The 17,930-nt window shown below is 44.0% G+C and overlaps 1 protein-coding gene across 1 annotated transcript in view; it reads right to left on the bottom strand.

Moving 5' to 3' along the window:
• Nucleotides 1–16,153, bottom strand: part of Kif5c (kinesin family member 5C) — a 156,368-nt gene extending 140,215 nt beyond the window's left edge. The window contains exon 1 of the mRNA XM_042683474.1: nucleotides 15,615–16,153. Within this exon, the coding sequence (XP_042539408.1) occupies nucleotides 15,615–15,740 (126 nt within the window). The 5' untranslated portion in view covers nucleotides 15,741–16,153. The remainder of the gene's footprint in view (nucleotides 1–15,614) is intronic.
• Between the last annotated feature and the right edge of the window lie 1,777 nt (nucleotides 16,154–17,930).

Here is a 17,930-nt window from a genome sequence, read left to right as displayed (position 1 = left end):
TTCAAGGTTAAATTCTGTAAGAAAGAAAATGTGCCATGACTTCTGCAACAATACGGAAAAAAACAATGGCACCCAGGAACGGCCTGACCTTCCTCCTTCCCCTCTGCTCACCTGGACTTCCTTTTCCTTGCTTCTTTTTTGTTGTTGTTTGTTTGTTGCCATCCTGGGGCTTGAACTCAGAGCCTGGGCTCTGTCCCTGAGCTTTTATTCACTCAAGGCTAACACTCTATCACTGGAGCTGCAGCCTCACTTCATTACCTTCTCTCGTTCACCCAACTCAGGCACTGTTGGCCCAGACAGAAGCTTACCAATGACACTACCACATAATGAGCCTGGAGATGGCTTCTCCAGAACTAAACAAATGCTGGTCCCTAGAGGCCACAGAGTCATCAGAGCATCAAGTAATATCTCTTCCTTGTGATAAGATGTCACCATAACAGATGCCTCCCAAGAGCAATCCAGCCAACCCCAGGTCATCGAGTGTATTCCCAAGGGTATTGCTGTGAGGATACAGAAGATGGACTGTTCATCCTGCACTACAGAAGAAATAATTGCATGTGTGAAGAACCTGTAAGAAGAACCCTGAGTTAATCCCAAGTATAAGTCACCAACATTCAATCAATTCCTTTGCCAGTTGATGGATGATGGGATAAAGGTGCAATACAGCAATATTCCCAAGTCCTCTCTTCCTCTTCCTCTCTATAACCCAGGAGAACACACACACACACAGCAGCAGCCTGACCTTGAGAAGACCCACTAGCAGCAATATTCTAAGTTAAAACTGTAGACCAAATGGTTGTATCATTCATTTGAAATTCACGTAAGTCAGGGGGAAAGCCAGGGACAGACTGTGTGTGTGTGTGTGTGTGTGTGTGTGTGTGTGTGTGTGTGTGTGTGTGTGTGTGTGTGTGTGTGTGTGTAGAAAATCCAAGTGTGTGTGTGTGTGTGTAGAAAATCCGAGTGTGTGTATGTGTGTGTGTGTGTGTTTGTGTAGAAAATCCCTAAGACATTTAAATCCCAGATCTCATTGCTCAACAAATTACCTTTGCAAAGGATTCATCTCCTTTATTTCAAAACTAGATCCACTGCCAAACAGGACACTCTGATTCTTGGAGGCTGTAAGGAATTAGTAGACCCATTGTGGAAAGCAATAGGATAATATTTAATAGGATCACATTAAAGTATTCTCAGCATTGTGCCCACTAAATCTGCTCAGGGAGAATTTATTCTCTAAAAATAACTCAACAAATGAAAATAGCTCCTGCCTGCAAATGTTCACTAATCATCACCTAGAATAAGCAGAAGATGGACATCCAACTGTCTAACAACGGGGGGACCATTAGCAACCTGTTATCTATCAACCCATTGGACAATCAAGAAGAAGCATAAAGACATTAAACAATATGGAAAGTCATTCTCACAGCAAATTTTGGTAAAAAGAAAACAAAAAGGTATGACTCTGTACTGTGGATTAAAAAACAATACCAACCAACAGAGGAAGGATGGAAAAATCTAAGCTGGCTGGCTGAGGGTGGTGGCTTTTTGTGTTGCTCTGTTTGCATGTTACCCTTGTTGCAATTTTCACTATATACAAAGCAGAAACAATTAATTCTGTGCAACCTAAATAACAAGGACCTGAGTAGGCACAGGGAAGCACAGAATCAAACCCTCCAAGCAGCAGTGTGGCCTTCACCTGTGAGGCACTCCCTTCTACTTTCCACATACGAATACCAGGACAAAGGCCATCTCCTTGGTTTCCGAGTGCACCCAGCACAGCTCTCCTCACTACTGGCACTTTTGTCCTGCAGGGCAGAGGGATTTCATTAGAAGGCATTAGAAAGAAATATATTTCTAGCACAGGAGATTTCATCATCCCCAGCATTAGCAACAGAACAGTGACAGAAGGTAAGTGGCAGATTTGCAATCACTGCCGTGCTTCTTTGCTTGGAAATTGAAAACAACTCTCCCAGGGAGGTGACACCAGGAGTTGTTGGAGACAGGCCCTGGCAGGGGCAAGACCCAGGGCCTGGAGCCGTTGCCCAAGGCTGGTGGCTGAGATAGGGATGGTGGAGGACAGCCAGGCAGCAGGGCTGTGGGGTGGCAGTTCTCAGAAAGGATGTGCTTCTGTCACCTTTTGGTGTTCTCAATGTCACCCACTCCAAATGCACCATAAGCCAGGCTGCCTCAGACGGCTTGTCCTTAATGAGTTGTCCTTAATTACAGGGTGAGGGTGCTGGGATGGGCTGTTTCTCCCAGTTCTCCATGGAGGGCAGTAGCCTCCAATATAACAATACTTGGTGTACAGAGGTTTGTGGATAAGATGGAGAGGAAAGGGAGGGGTCAGGCTACCCTATACAACCCTCTTCACCAGCATTCTACACTGAAATATTTAAAGCATCTATGCAGAACTGCAAAGAAACAGAAATGTGTAAAGTGGATTCCTATCCCCAACTGCAAAGTAAGGACCACAAGATCCCTCTACCTGGAGACTCCCAGAACAGGATTGGATGTGCTTCCTAACTCAACAAGGCTTTGGTTCTAATACTCTTTACATAAAATTTTCCAAATTTTGTTGTTGTTGTGTTTGTGGGTTTTTTCCTTCTTATCTTTTGTGTGTGTGTGTGTGTGTGTGTGTGTGTATGTGTGCACATGCATGAACATGTTCCTTCTAGTACTGAGCTTGAACTCAGGGCCTTACTCTCTTAAATTTTTCCACTCAAAGCTGACATTCTATCACTTGAGCAATGCCTCTACTTGCAGCTTTTTGCTGGTTATTTGGAAATAAGAAACTCTCCAATTCTCTGCCCCGGCTGGCTCTCCTCTAGTGTAACTAGGATTATGGGTATGAACTACCACCAGCAACCAGCTTCCTTCTTGTAGCAAATCCACAATGACAAGGCTCTCAATCTACAAAAGTGGAACTGAAATTATAATAAAAGCAAAATTGGCACACTGCAGTTGAATGTTAGAGCGGTGCTGTCCGAGGGAAATATAATGCCAGCACAAATCAATTTTAAATATTCTAGTAGCAACATTTTTAAAATAAAAATAAAGTGCCTGCTGGTAAGTCACACTAATGCCTATTGTCCTACGTACTCTGGAAGCTGAGAACCAAAGGAAAATAGTTCAAGGCCAGTCCAGACAGAAAAGTCTGAAAGACTGCATCTCTAAAACAACCAGCAAAATCAAGGATATCAGGTCAACAACATTAAAGACCCATGTTTTCTCTCATATGTATATGTTAGATCTAAAATATAAACTTTCATGTGAAAACACACACAGGATCACATGCATATATACACCATCAAGTTGATTAAAGTATGGCATATACTGAAGTGAAATTTCCTGGTATAATCCCATTGCACAACCAATAGACAAAATGAGTATCAGGAAAATGAAACATATCTTGAATGGGCAGCGAGGAGCTAGTGGAAGAAGGCAGACCAATGACAGAAAGAATGGTGAATGAATATATTCTTAATAATGTGAAGAGGAAACGATGTGACTAGTGGAAAAGTAGGTAGTGGGGGGAGAATGATGAAAGCAGTGATTCTGATCAAGATATACTACATACACAAATGCACATGTTAAACTGAACTCCTCTTGTTCAACTGTTTAAAGATTAAAAAACAAAACAAAACAGCCTAGAGATATGGCTCTATTGGTAGAATATCAGCCAAGCAAGCAAGCAAACCAAGCAAGCTTAAGGCCTTGAGTTCAAAGCCCACTGCTGGCAAGACTGAAGTAAAAATGAACTGAATTAAATTTGCAAATATAGTTAATAGAACCAAAATGTTATATTAAACATATTAAGATATTGTATATTCGTCCTTTTTTGTACTAAATCTTCTGTAGTTTACCAAACATCCCAATACTGATGAGCCACACTGCAACCACTCAATAGACAAGCATGACTAGCAGCCACCAGATGGGACAGCTCAGAAGGAAGCTTCAAAAATGCTACAGTGCTGAAAATAGCTCATAATAAAAAGAAATGGTTTGTAACAATAATGAGCTCCTTTGATTTCAAATTTTCCATTAATCTATATTTCAGACTTATTTCAAATAGCACTATGAAGTGTCAAATAGGTGCTATTGTTACTCAGTGTAAATTATTTTGGTAAATGTCTAGATCAGAAAATATTGGTTTAAACAGATTCTCAACTCTTTACCAACAGCTGGATTTACTAAGGGAAACTTAACAAACACAGTACTTGAGGTGTTTTCCCCCTACTTATTGGAAAAGATAATTACCAGGCTGTGTTCTTTTGTTCACTACTAATTAGCAAAGAGCTAAACATTTCCCTTCTAAAGCCTACTTTTCACACATGATCTACAAATGAACTATTAGTAGTGAACATGAGATCATGGTGGCATTAGCATGAAGAACTAGAAATGCCAGGCCTCCCCCAACTGTCAGTCCCCTCTTCCACTTCTGAGCTCATATGCTGGGTGGCTGAGTTTATTGTGCACAGGAGTAGTGACAAAGCCATACCTAAACATCAGCAAGGTAAGTCTTCTGCATCCATTATCCAAATACCAAGCCTGGAGCAAAAGCACTGGTAAGGAATCTTGTGCCCTTCCTACATTCCTCGCTGAGCCACCTAGCCATCCTGCAACCCAGCTTGTTCTGAACTTGGTACCCATTCAGCTGGACCTAAATCTGTGATCTTTTCTGATGCCTGTAGAAGACAGGGAAAACAGCTCTGGAAGCCAGCCTAGAAAGCCAGACTCTGAAGAGTTCAGCTTGCCTCAGAGGCGAGCGCAGGAAGTACTGGCAGCCTCACTGGGGACCCTGCCCACCAGAATCCAGGCCTAATGGAGGTCTAGACCCCAACTAACCAGGTAGTCATTTGTCCTCTCTCAAGCAAGAGGCAGCTATGAAAAGGGAACAAAAGTCCCTTCCCCCACAACTATCCAAAGCTTCTGATGTCAGTGTGAGCTGTTATTACCCAGGGTTCCCAGGTGGAAATCGATAATCTCTGAGGAGAAAGGTGCCAGAAGAGTCGTTTTGGAGAAAAACTATGATACTCCTTCCTCAGAGAACTGAAGCAGATTGTTCTGTTCCCTCGGGAGGTAAAAAGAAAGCTGAAAATTGGAGAGGTCACTGTTGAGAGATTCTAAGAAAGGAAAAGCCCCTGAGGATTGTCAGTCCAGAGCTGTGTAACCAACATCTTCGAATACAATGTTACTAAAATAGTACTGATCTGCATCTCTTCAGTCCCTAGCCCAGAAAGTGTTAAATTATTAAATTATTGGGATTTGCTGGTTGTTTCAAATGAGAAAAGGAATAAGAAACATAAGTCAACAACAACCTTTTTCTTTATTGTGTGGTAGCAAATTCTGTTCTCACTTACATACTGTCGCCTCAGCCGTGAACATGTATTTCATTCAATTCTCAACAAGGGTAAGAATTCATTGACCAAAAAAAAGAAACAAAACAAAACAAAAACTACCATGAAAACTGCTGAGACAAAATAAATAAAAATTTAAAAAAAAAAAGAAAGAAAATTGCTGGGACATACTTGAGAGAACTGTTCCAAATGTCATTGGTGCTGATCTATCTAACCAGGAAGATACTGAAACTGTAGGACAAAGGAGAGGCAGCCGCCTGTTTTCCTGACTGTGCACAACCTGACCCAAGCCAGGGAGAAGAGCAGAATGGAAAGGCCACACAGCATGAAGCTCTTTCAACTGCCTTCTAGGTGACTCTGCAAGGCTGGCATCAGTTGATTAAAAAGGGATAACTGGGACATGATGGCTGTTAAGGGAGATGGGATGGGAGCCTTGATTAGCTCTGATTGCTCCTTGTACGTTCCTACTGCCATGGTGACTGCAGTAGATGGATGGGTTTATCACAGCAAAATCCTCCTCTTGCTATTTCAAGGTTAACATTTACGAGCATTTCTTTCTCCGTGGTGGAAGTCAGAAGTACCTAGCATTCAACTGTGAATTAACCTGCTACAAGAAAATACCTATTAGGCAATGCATTCTTCTCAGTAAAGAATTATTATGAATAGTTTAGTTATTGCAAAATTTTGTGGTTAAAAAAATAAAGACTCCCTACCTTTTAAGAGACATAGTAAAGTTTGGGATTGAATGATATAATAAGGAATCTAATGAGGGCAGGAAAACATGAGGAGAGTATAGGAAAAATTAGATTGCTTGTTGACAATTGTTAAGACTGGTTAATAGGTAATACATTTTGCTTTTCTTTCTACTCTGGGGTATATTTTAAACTTTATATAATTTTTAAATACCTAGTAATCCAGGGAAAAGAACCAAGCAGCTTTCTCTAGGGCCTTTCTGAGATGGTGTTCTGACCTTTTTCAAGAGCTTCACTGCCCAAGGTATGGCAGGCCGTTAAGTGTCTACCTAAGAACACAGGACACAGCCATCCTATTTCTCTTTAAGATGACAAACTTAACCTCTATCTCCCTGTGCCTCAAGAGAGAGATTTAGCTTTTGATCACTTCCAAGAAACAGCATCCTTTGGGATATTGAAACTGACAAGAGACAGCCTACAAAATCCTCTGGTTTACACTGAAAGTCTGAAGGCACTGCCGTGTTCTGGATCTGGGGGTTAACAGTGCATGACGAAGACATGCTCTCAGTAAGAATTTAATTTAGCACAGACATGGATGCCTTATGAAACAAACTGGCAGTGAGTTTGTGGGCAAGCAGAAAAGGAAGACTAAAAGTAGGACAGTTCCCCATCTTTAAATTGCTTCCTTTTAAATCATGTATAACCTTTCACCCAGCAATCTTATCTCTAGAAGCATATTCTAACAAAATAGTTGGACCACTGCAAGTGTGGTAAGCTGTGTACCAGTGGTTCACACCTATAATCCTAGCTACACAGGAAATCTGAGAATCATGGTTTGAAGTCAGTCTAGACAGGAAAGTCCACGTGACTCTTTTCTCCAATTCACCACCAAAAAGTGAGAAGTGGAGCTGTGACACAAGTGCCAGCCTTAAGTGAAAAAAGCTAGAGTGCCAGGCACTGAGCTACAATACAGTGTTTCTAAAACAGTACTGGATCTGCATCTTTTATACATACAAACACACACATACACACACACACACACACACACACACAAAGGTGATGCACTGATACGTATCACATTTTTGTTTACAGAAGAAAAAACAGAAATGCTCAAATCTCATCTATAAGAAACAGTTGCGCAAAGTATTAATCAGACACAGAATAAAATTACAAGCAACCTTTTTAAATGCTAATGCCTAAAATGGATTTTAGGACATTATATAAAATCATATCTTTGTTTTAACATAAAATGTATGTGGTAAAAAAGAACTGGTATATCCCATAAAATGTTAACAGTGGTATTTTCCTACCTTCTTCATGATTTCCTTCATGGTCTAAATTTTTTTCAATAGGCATAAGAGATAATAAGACCATCCTCAAAAAAGAAAGCCATTTTCTTTTTTGTTTGCTTTTTGTTTGGGGATATTTGAGACAGGGTTTTGATATGTACCACAGGCTGGTCTTGGACTCATGATCCTCCTTTCTCAGCCTCCTTCCTCTGAGATTATAGTCTATGCCACCATGCCCAGCTCAAAAAGAAAGTGCTTTCTTCTAAGACAATAACTATGAAACCAGGAAGGTACCTGAGGTAGGAAAGACAAATTGCCAGAGCTGGACAGAGCTTAAGGTGGCAAGCCAAACAAATAACACCAGGCTTTGACATAGAAAGTATTCTTCTTCCTTCCCCAAGGACACTGTATACTGAGCAACTACTCTTTCCCAGGCACTACTCCAAGCTTTGGAGACACAACGAATGTGACACAATTTCCTTTCCTCAAATGGTTTCAGCCTAATGGAGAAAAAAGGACACATTTATCTAAATAAATGAGATACATCACTGGGGTGATATAAAGGGCTAACTCTACTGGACTGGCTGGAGTGGGAAGAGGTGAATCGATACTTGCCATACTCAACATAGGCATGTGGACATTATGAGCAGCTGGGGGACAGGACAGGTGAAACCGAGGGCGAAGGGGTGAAGTTAGGGAAGCAGACAAAGCAGTGTGCGGCGGGGTCTCCAATGCCCCACCCCAAGGGCACTGTGGAGGACTGGGGTCTCCTATGTGAGTCAGTCTGACAAATGTGCCATTAGCAAGTTGTACTAGGGAAGTCCTTCCCAATGAAGCAGCTGTGGGGTTCAGTACTTGTGTATATACACTCCAGGAAAGGTCTGTAGTTAACCCTACCTGACAGGTGAGGAAGCTGAAACTTCATACCACTTAATAATTTTTTCAGGTTCACAGAGCTAAGACTTGAGAGAGCTGGGGGTTCACCGTGGGCTTACTCATACCCATGTTTAGTGTTTGGATGAGATCTCAGAAGATGGTTCTCTCCTAAGCTCTGATATTTATATAAATAACTACAAACCTACCATTCCTACTAAAAAGTGGTTGATACACAACAAAGGGGTTAAAGAGAAAGCTTTCTCAGCCACAAAAACAAGATTAGATAGAAAAACCTGGGAGAAAAACGTTGAAATTGGAGCTGTCAAGGGGTTTCCCCCCCTACAAATCAAGAGAAATCATTAGGGAACAGGGTTTTATTTTTACTCCATTAATAAGTAGATACAGATAATGGAAACCATTACAATTAAACTGAGGAGCTTGGCCAGACAAAGATATGGCAGAGAGGAATCTGCAGTGACATTTCAGTTATTTAAGGAAATGCAGAAAGTGGTATTTATGGAGACTTGATGTTAAGCTGGGGGTACAGGACCACTCAGCCAAAATACACTTACTAAACAACTATACCTACAGTAAAATAAACCTTTAAAAACAAAAACAACTCCTGCTCAGTACACCACACACACACACACACACACACACACACACACACACACACACACACACACACACACACACAAGTATCGTACACAAGATCACTGCAGATACAAGAACAGCTAATATAGTCTATAACTAATGGAACATGAGCTTTAGCCTTCAAAGCCACTAACAAGAGGAAAAGTGGTTATTCCAGGCATGACAAAGGGGTGAACAAAGGCCTAAGAAATAAAAATGATGAAAAATGTTCTCAGGGGATAGCCAGGGTGGGACAGTAATTCTGGGAACAAAGCTAATTCTGGACAAGAGAGAAAACATAAAGAGGTAGCATGGATGATAATTAATATCCACTCAACATTTTTTTCTGAACCAGACATTGTTTGCCCAATTCATTTATGTCGTCCTAAGTACCCTGTGCACAACCAAGTCTCCCTACTTTTAACTATGTAAAAACTAAGCCCAAAAAGAGCTAAGCAACTGGAAAAAATATTGTCCCTTAGCTAATTAATGAATCATATTGTCTTGTCTGAGTCTTCCAGCTGCCTCTACCTATGGCTTTATTTATGTAGCATCAACTGTGTCTTAATGTGAATAATGTTTTCCAGTCACATATGAAATAGAAGCAACTCCCTGTGTTCATTCACTCCAGGATTTTAGAGTATATTTATAGGAAACCACTAAACTATTTTCAGGGTATAGAAACATCTCTGAATTTACGTCACAGAGGAATGGAGGACTGATATAACTAGACATTCGTTACTAGATTAGAATGCACTTGACAGAGTGACTGACTGAACTATTTAAAACTTTGGCTTAAAATGTTACTGCTTTTCATGGAAATCCAAAGCGGTACAACCACTTTGGAAAACAGTTTGGCAGTTTCTTATAGAGTTAAACATATAGTTACCATATGATCTAGCAATCTTACTTCTGGGCATTTACCCAAGAGACACAAAAAGTTATACTCATATAAAATCTATATGCAAAAATTTACAGCAGCATTTTTTCATAATCACCCCAAACCAGTAAAAACTCAAATGTCCTTCAACACATGATGGGATAAACAAACTGTGGTATATCCATACAATGGAAAACTCTTGCAGAAAAAGAAGCAGCAGTACACTACTGATACATGCAAGTAAGTAAATTCAAAATAAAAACTGTCAGTGGAAAAAGATCACAGTTATTTTACAATTCCATTCCATGACAAGGTAAAATTACAGAGAAGTTTACACTGATAAGTGGGTGCTACAAAATAACAAAAGTGTTTGTTTTCACATTATGTAGTGACACAACTGTTTTGTATCCTGTTTAGGTTATGTGTGGTGGGCAGAATAATGGCCCCAAAAGAGATCTACAACCCCCTAGAACTAGAATCTCTGTATATGTTAATGTTCCACAGTAAACAGAACTTTACACATGGAATTCCAGGTGGCTAATCAACTAACCTTACAATAAGATTATTTAAGATTACCAAAGAAAGGGGCTCCAAGTCAACCCTGAGAACTCAACAAGGAGAACAGAAGCAGGAGAGGATCAGAGAATGAGCACTGAATCCACAGCTGCTGGCTTCCATAAGATTGATTCCAAAAAGCTGAGATCTTTGGATAACATTCACCAATCTTGGACCCACAAAGATAAGGCACTGAATTATGCCACCAACCTGAGTGGACAAAGAAATGGACCTTCTCCTAGACCTTTCAGAAAAGATCAGGCCTTTCCTGATTTTGAGGCTCAAAACAAAGAAACCAGCTGACCTCATTGACTTCCCATGTAAGAAAGCCATAAGATAATAAAATTTGGTTGTTTAAAGCCTCTAATTTTGTAATAATTTGCTACATCAGCAAATGAAAACAACATTACGAAACTCTATCAAAACCATAGAACTGTACTCCAAAAGTGAGATGACCAAACACATTTCAGAAGAAAAAAAATGTTGTTCTTACTGTGAAAGAGCTGTGATTAATACAGACCAAAGGAAAAATTCTAGTGTACAGCTTCAGACCTTAATCTCAAAAATGGCAACTCAGTTTGGATTTGGTCTCTGTCCTGGCCCTCTCTTTTGTGTCTATACACCAATGAGAACTAATATAAGCTTCCTGATGACCAACACCACTCCACACACCTCTCAGCTGCCCAGTTCAGGGTGCAGAGATATTTTACTTGGGTTCTCAAAGATTTCAGAACCTGGACTGGCAAGAGGGCTCAGGGGTAGAGTGCTTGCCTTGCATGCATGAGGCCCTGGGTTTGATTTTTCAGCACCACATAAGCAGAAAAAGCTAGAAGTGGTGCTATGGTTCAAGTGGTGGAGTGCTAGCCTTGAACTGAAGAACTGAGGGACAGCACCCAGGCCCAGAGTTCAGGCCCCATAACTGACCAAAAAAAGGGGAGGAGGGGCTGGGAAGTTGGCTCAGTGGTAGAATGCTTGCCTTGCATACATGAGGTCCTGGGTTGGACTCCTCAGCACCATATAAGCAGAAAAAAGCTGGAAGGGGTGCTATGGCTCAAGTGGTAGGGCGCTAGCCTTGAGCTGAAGAGCTGAGGCACAGTGCCAAGGCCCAGAGTTCAAGGCCCCATACAGCTTGGGGGAGTTTGGGGGGGGCGGGGTGTCAGAACTTAAATCATCAATCTTTAAAGACCCTCCCATTCTCAGGACTACAAACAGAACACCCAACAAGAGGAAGCTGAAGTGGAAAGGATTATTTCAAATACCAGGAACCTGCCAAGTCTAAAATCTTCTATCAAAAAATCTTCAAAGCCAAGAGGCAGAGCCTGAGCTACTAGATGACTCAATGAGATTTTTAGCAGATAATGGCAGTATGCTCTGAGAAATGCTACAAATCCAATACTTTTCTCTGAAGAATTATGTGTTACTGGAGTTAGCCCCTTTTCTAAGCACCAGCCTGCCCCAACCTCTATTTCTTGCTCATCATCAGTGCCCTTAGCTCTCCTCATTTCCAAAATAAATGAATGTAATCCTTTCCTTTAGCCTATGTTCTTTTACCAAGCCTAATCAGAGGAAGAGCATTCTGGAAAATTCTTTTGTTTGTTTGTTTGCTTTTAACTCTCCATTCCCTATAGTCAAACAAACATCCATAAAATGAAGATGTCAAAGTAAAGATTTCCAGACTGGACAGAGAACAGTAATTATTTAAATATCTTCTACAGATAAGGACCTGGGAAACACAAAGAAGCCTTGTCTTACCACATGACTTACAATGTCACTAGATGGTTCATTAGAGCTAACAATAATCTAATGAAAACCAGGAACTTTAGCTCATGCCTGTAATCCCCTCAGGAGGTGGAGAGTAGGAGGATGGTGGTTCAAGACCAACTCAGGTAAAAAGTTAGCAAGAGCCAATTTCAAGAAATAAACCAGTGTGATGGGGAGAGCTTGTACCCCAAGCTTCTCAGAAGGCTGCAGACAGGAAAAATTTCAGTCAGAGGCTGACCTCAGCTAAAAATACAGGATCCTATCTGAAAAAAACTAATAGCAATAAAGGGCTGTAGTTGTGGTTCAAGTGATGAGAGTTCCTTCCTAGCAAATTCAAACATCTGAGCTCAAACACCAGTACCACCAAAAATCATCAGCATCATCAGCATCATCACCATCACCATCATCAGAAAAAAAATATGAGATCATATACAAAACAGGTGTGCAAAGTTTGTGACTGGGAAGATCACAGGGGAGAAGTTTTGCATTAAAGCTGAAAGAAATGCAGAAATGAAAAAAATCATTTGTCCAAGATAGCACATTTTTCTAAAAAGAGAAATACAGAAAGACCACCTGCAATATCTCTCTTATCATCTACCTCCCTAAGAAATGACAGGAATTCAAAGTGTTCAGAAAGAATCTCCAGGACTCTAAATTTGCACTGTTAATTGCACCAAAATTCATTCTTGATTGGTCCCTGCTGAGAGAAAATGACCACATTTCTGAAAGACTCAAGTTCCTGTGGTCAAACTTATCCTGTGTACATCTTGGAAAGTTGTACCACCTGAGACAGTCTCTATGTACAATTGAGCCATATGGGCTGGTACCAACTACATTGACTTGGATCCTTTCTATCTGACTAAAGCATAACACAGGCTGCCAGGACTGAAAAGACCTAGCACTAGCACCAGGCACCCCAAGCCACAACATCCTTTAGCACCCAGCTACGCTCTGTTCTGTACACTCACTCACCAAAGCAAGTATAAAATAGCATTCACAACAGCACTAACTAGACCCAGAATTGAATCTATCAAGTTATCTCTTATTAGTTCATAGGTAAATAAATTACAGTATATCCATATTATGAAATGTTGACTACTGAACAAAAAGGACAGATTTGAGAAGCACACTGTTGGTTGCAAGAAAGCAGACAATGTAACTAAAGTTTGTAAAAAGAAAACAAGAAAGATTATGGCATCAGAAATCAGAATACTACCACCCAGGGATAAGAAGTTAGGGACTGGGATGAATACCAAGAAAGAACACGTGATAGGGTATGGAAACGTCTGTTTGTCTGAAAAGTCGTTATAGGGAGCTTTTAGTTTGTGGAAAGTCATCAAACTGTGCAAACAATTAATGCTTTTCTACACAAATGTTTTCCTTCAACTAACAGTTGATCTTTGAAAAAAACTGTGTTACATTGAAGGTTTATAGTAGTACGAACAAAAATCATTCTACAATTGAAGAGCAACATGTGTGTTCATATCCATAAGTTTTGTTTAAATTTCTTTATGTGAGAGTCTCCTTTGATTTATTTAGTCAATAACATGTATATTTAGATGGGGAAGAAGCATATATTCATGGTAATGTCAGAATAGTAAACACTAAACATCTGCTCTGGACTCAAATCAAAGCTGATTACTCCCTTTTATTTGAAAGAAAGAAGGGAAGGGAAAAGGAGGCAGGTGAGTACAACAAGCAGCAGGAGAAAGTGGAAAGGAGTTCAGGCCCTTGAGAACGTCTGAGAGAGAATGGGTGAGAACAAGGTCACCAGAACCTGTGTTCTGATGCGGCACAAGGTTTTGTTAGACATTTTGTCACAAGCCAAGGACCAGGGACTAGATGTCCCAGCAACTCCCACTCCATGTGAACCACAAGCTTGGCTCAAGAAACAGTAGGTCGGCCTGTGGACAGATAACTGGCTGGGAGTGCAAACCCCAACGGACTGCTGTGGTCCAGGTTGCTACCCCGTCTACTCTGTTAACTCTATCATTTCCCTCCTGTTTAATAATCACACTTCTTCTCTGCCACCAAGCAGAGAGAAAATCCCTTTCCTGCCTCTTAGGTTGGGTCTCTGAGTGAGTGTCCATCCGTATAGTATTTGGAAGTCAGGGTTTGGGGATGACGATGAAAATGGTTCCCCTAGCATGGAGAGAGCCTGCCTGCCGGTACAACCAGCACCTGCTAGTCGGGGTGGCCCTTCGCAGGGACTGCGGCAGCCAACCTTGGCAAAGATGCTCGGGGCACGCTCGGCCAGGAAACAGTCGATCTCTGGCTCATGAAGAAGGCCACCATTCACCAGCGATGCCCTCAGAAAAGTGTCACCTGTCAATCACTTGACCTAAATACACCAGTCACTAGGGGAATGGAGGGGGGGGGGGGGTTAGTTGGAGCATGCTCAGTGATTGGGATGACATCACTTAATCAATGCTAGGGACGGGAAGGCTGCATCAGCAGCCTGGAGCGGGCTGCCAGGAACGTGTCAGCGGGGACCAGGAGACTCAGATTAACTCAGTCCCTCCCTCCCCCGCGGCTCACATACAAAGGGAGCCCCAAGGACCACACACCCTAGGGACAGCTGAAGGGGAAGGGGCGGGTGTGGGTGTAAAAAGCTGGTTGGTTTCACCTGACAAATTCCTTTAAGAGCCAAAAACTGCGGGTATCCCCTCCCCCCCCCCCCCCCCCCCCGCCATCAGTCCGGGCTGCAAGACTGGGAGCTAAGGTGGGGGAGGGGGAGAAAAGCTGGAGAAGGGGTATCAAGAGGTGACCCCCCCCCCCCCAGCCACACAAAGTAACTTCTACTCCGGGCACCGAGGGGGCTATTAGGCCTCACTCTGGGCTCCCTTGCCCCAAGGAGGTGGACAGTCTCCTCTCCACCCTCTCCAAAGCCCACCCCTGGGTCTGCAGACACCAGGAGTGGGGAGTGGGGTGGGACCCGAACCAGGAGGGTTCACACCCAGTGCAGCCTGGGGTAACAGAAACAGGAGACACACCGGGCAGCCAGGGACGCCAAGAGCATTAGTGAAGCCCCTCGGGCCGGCTTCCACGCGCGAAACAAGGTGAAACCACGTCTCCATGGCCGCGAGGGTGGTTCTGCCTCCCCAGCCCCCTCCTTGCTTTTTCGCGAAGGTCTTAGGAAGGGACAACCCGAACGCACGCCTGGAAGCTTCTGTGGGTGGCAAACCTCATACTTTGAAGAGGAGCCCGTGGGCTCGGCTTGCGGGTAACCCGAACACACTACCCGCGCGGTGGAGAGTGCGGGAACAATAGGTCCACCCGGGCCCCCACCCCGCCAACAATGGCGGATCCCAGCCCTGCCTCGCCCCCACCCCCACTCCGCCACGAAGGGCTCGCCCCACGGCCCGCAGCCGCCCCTCCACCCCGGGCGGCGCGAGCAGCGCGGAGCCTCGCGTTCTGTCCACGCGGGTGGGAACAGCCCCGCAGAGAGGTCCGAAGGGGCGGCCCGGACGCCTCGGCTCGGTCTGGGGTGGGAGGTGGGGGGGGACCTCGGGGCGCCCGGCCGCGGCGCGAAGCGGGGAGGGAGGGAAGGAGGCCAGGCTCCCCGGCCACTTACCCCGATCACCACGGTCTCGTCGCCTTTGAATTTGGGGATGAATTTGTCCCCGCGGAGAATCTCCGCCTCGTTGAGCGGCCGGAACCGGCACATCACTTTGATGCTGCATTCGGCTGGATCCGCCATCTCGGCTGGCGGCAGGGAGGGGTGCGGGGATGGGTGGGGGGTCGGGCTGGGCAAGACGAGCGAGGAGGCCGCGCACCGCACCGCACCGCACCGCCCCGCCCGCAGCTAGGCCGCCTCCCGCAGCCTCCCACCAGGCTTCTCAGCAGGTCATCGCGAACCCGGCGGGCTCGGCAGCTCCACGACCCCGCAGCAGGGCAAGCCTACCAGCCTCCGGCCCCCCGCCGCCTGCAGACCTCCGGCCCCGGCCCTGCCCGTGCGCCCCCGGCCCACCTGCCCGCGACCACACGGCGGCCAGCGGACAAGGCGATGCGCGGGGAGCGAGCCTGGCCCGGGCTCAGACCTCCCGGGCTCCGGCGCGCTCAGCCATCCTGCATCAGCACCAGCGCGCACCACGGCCTCCGGGCCCGCCCCTCCGCCCCGCCCTCCCGGCGGCTCCGCCCCGCCCCGGGGCGGTGACGTCACTGCAGAGCTACGCCCCGCCCCGCCCCAGGTCGGAGCGCGGCGCATCCCGGGATTTGTAGTCCCTCCACCTGCAGGTGGCACTTGTCCGGTGACAACGTAGGGAGCCTTGATCGCAACCTCAGAGAGCTGCAAGTCTTACCTAGCTGCTCAGGCCAAGAACAGAATTGAGGTCATATTCATCATCTCCCAGTTGAAATCTCTATAAATACCAAGGTCGGTGTCATCACGTAACTGCAGACACCACGTAGCCTCAGTTAAATTGGACACTGTGTATGGTGAAGAATTTCATAAGACTTCTGAGGGAAAACGAGTAAAATGAGTTGTGCGTGGATATTTGGAAGCTAACTATGCTGGTATATAGATAGCCATGTGGAACATATTTTAGGTCAGGGACTCCTTTCATAGCTGGTGAGGACTAGCAGGCTTTTCGATTGCAAAAACAAAACAAAAACCAAATCCACACCACTAACTAAGCATTGTATCCCAGAGATTTTTAGAAACAACTGAGGCCTGTCCCTGAATCTCATGTTAAGAATCTCAGCCATACTTAAAGATAATCAAGAACCTCAGTGAGACATGGTGGGATGCCTATAGCTCCAGCACTCTGGAGGTGAAGATGGGAAGATTACAAGTTTGAGGACCTGTCCTGAGAGACCCTGTCCCAAACCAACAAACAAAAAACGTTTACTCAGTTACTATGACAAGTAGTCCATTTTGAGGAACTCTTATTTAGAACCCTACAGAATGATCAGGATGTGTACAAAATCAGGTCCAAAGTTCTATATTCACCCCATGATCAGATTTCTGCCTCCTACTTACTTATTCTCATCTCTTGCCACTTCTTGTCTTGATGTTTATATTCTGACATATACTAAGCTGGCAAATTCCTCCATTCAAGTCATTCCCCAATTGCCTTCCTGAAGTCATCCATTCCACTAATAATTAAGACCAGTAGTCAGCAGACCACTAGAAAGTAAGCATATTAGGGCTTTTGAGCTAGAAAGTGATAAAAACCTGACTCAAGCTAGTGAGACAAAAGGAGAATTTATACAAACACAAACTGATCTTGCTTATTAAAGATGTAATCGCTGAGCTAGAGATATCAGGACTACCTCACAGCCTGCTCTCTCTGTGCATTGGCCTCACTCATTCTCACCCAAGACAAATCCTCCACACACCCAGAATCGTAATCACCAACAGATTTTGGGTATTAACTTCTCCCACTTAAGAAGGATAGAATATTTTTTCAGAGTTCTGTTAGTATAAAAAAGAAAGTCTGTGAATGGCCTGGGCATGAACTGGTGTCTACTTCTAGGTCAGTCAACCAGAGTCAGGGACTTTATAAGCTCATGAAGGAATTCTATTGTGTGAAGGCTCCTGAAAGGAAGATGCTATTCTCACAAGAGAGCAGTGCCATGCCAACGGAACAATTATATGTCCACTCTAAATCTCCAGCATTAGATTTTTCCCTCTAAGCCTCAGCTTAATCATCGTCCCTCAGGAAGTCCTGTCTGACTGCTGAAACAGCCGCATATGACTGGTGGTCCTCCCTTACATGCCCAGTCTCCTCTATCTAGCTCTATCACTGTATTTTGGTGGTGAAATTTGTCTCACTTCTGGGTTTCTAGAAGTGAGCACATAGTTGGCAGCATGCTAAATACAGAATGTACCATAGGAGAAAGTGGCATCTGTCTGTAGGTCCCACGGCTGCTACTTGCTTAGATATGT

The sequence above is a fragment of the Dipodomys spectabilis genome, unplaced genomic scaffold (genome assembly GCF_019054845.1).
Source record: "Dipodomys spectabilis isolate Male_0828 unplaced genomic scaffold, ASM1905484v1 ptg000081l, whole genome shotgun sequence".
In the NCBI taxonomy this organism is placed as follows: Eukaryota; Metazoa; Chordata; class Mammalia; order Rodentia; family Heteromyidae; genus Dipodomys; species Dipodomys spectabilis.
This window is presented reverse-complemented; position numbering and strand designations above follow the sequence as displayed.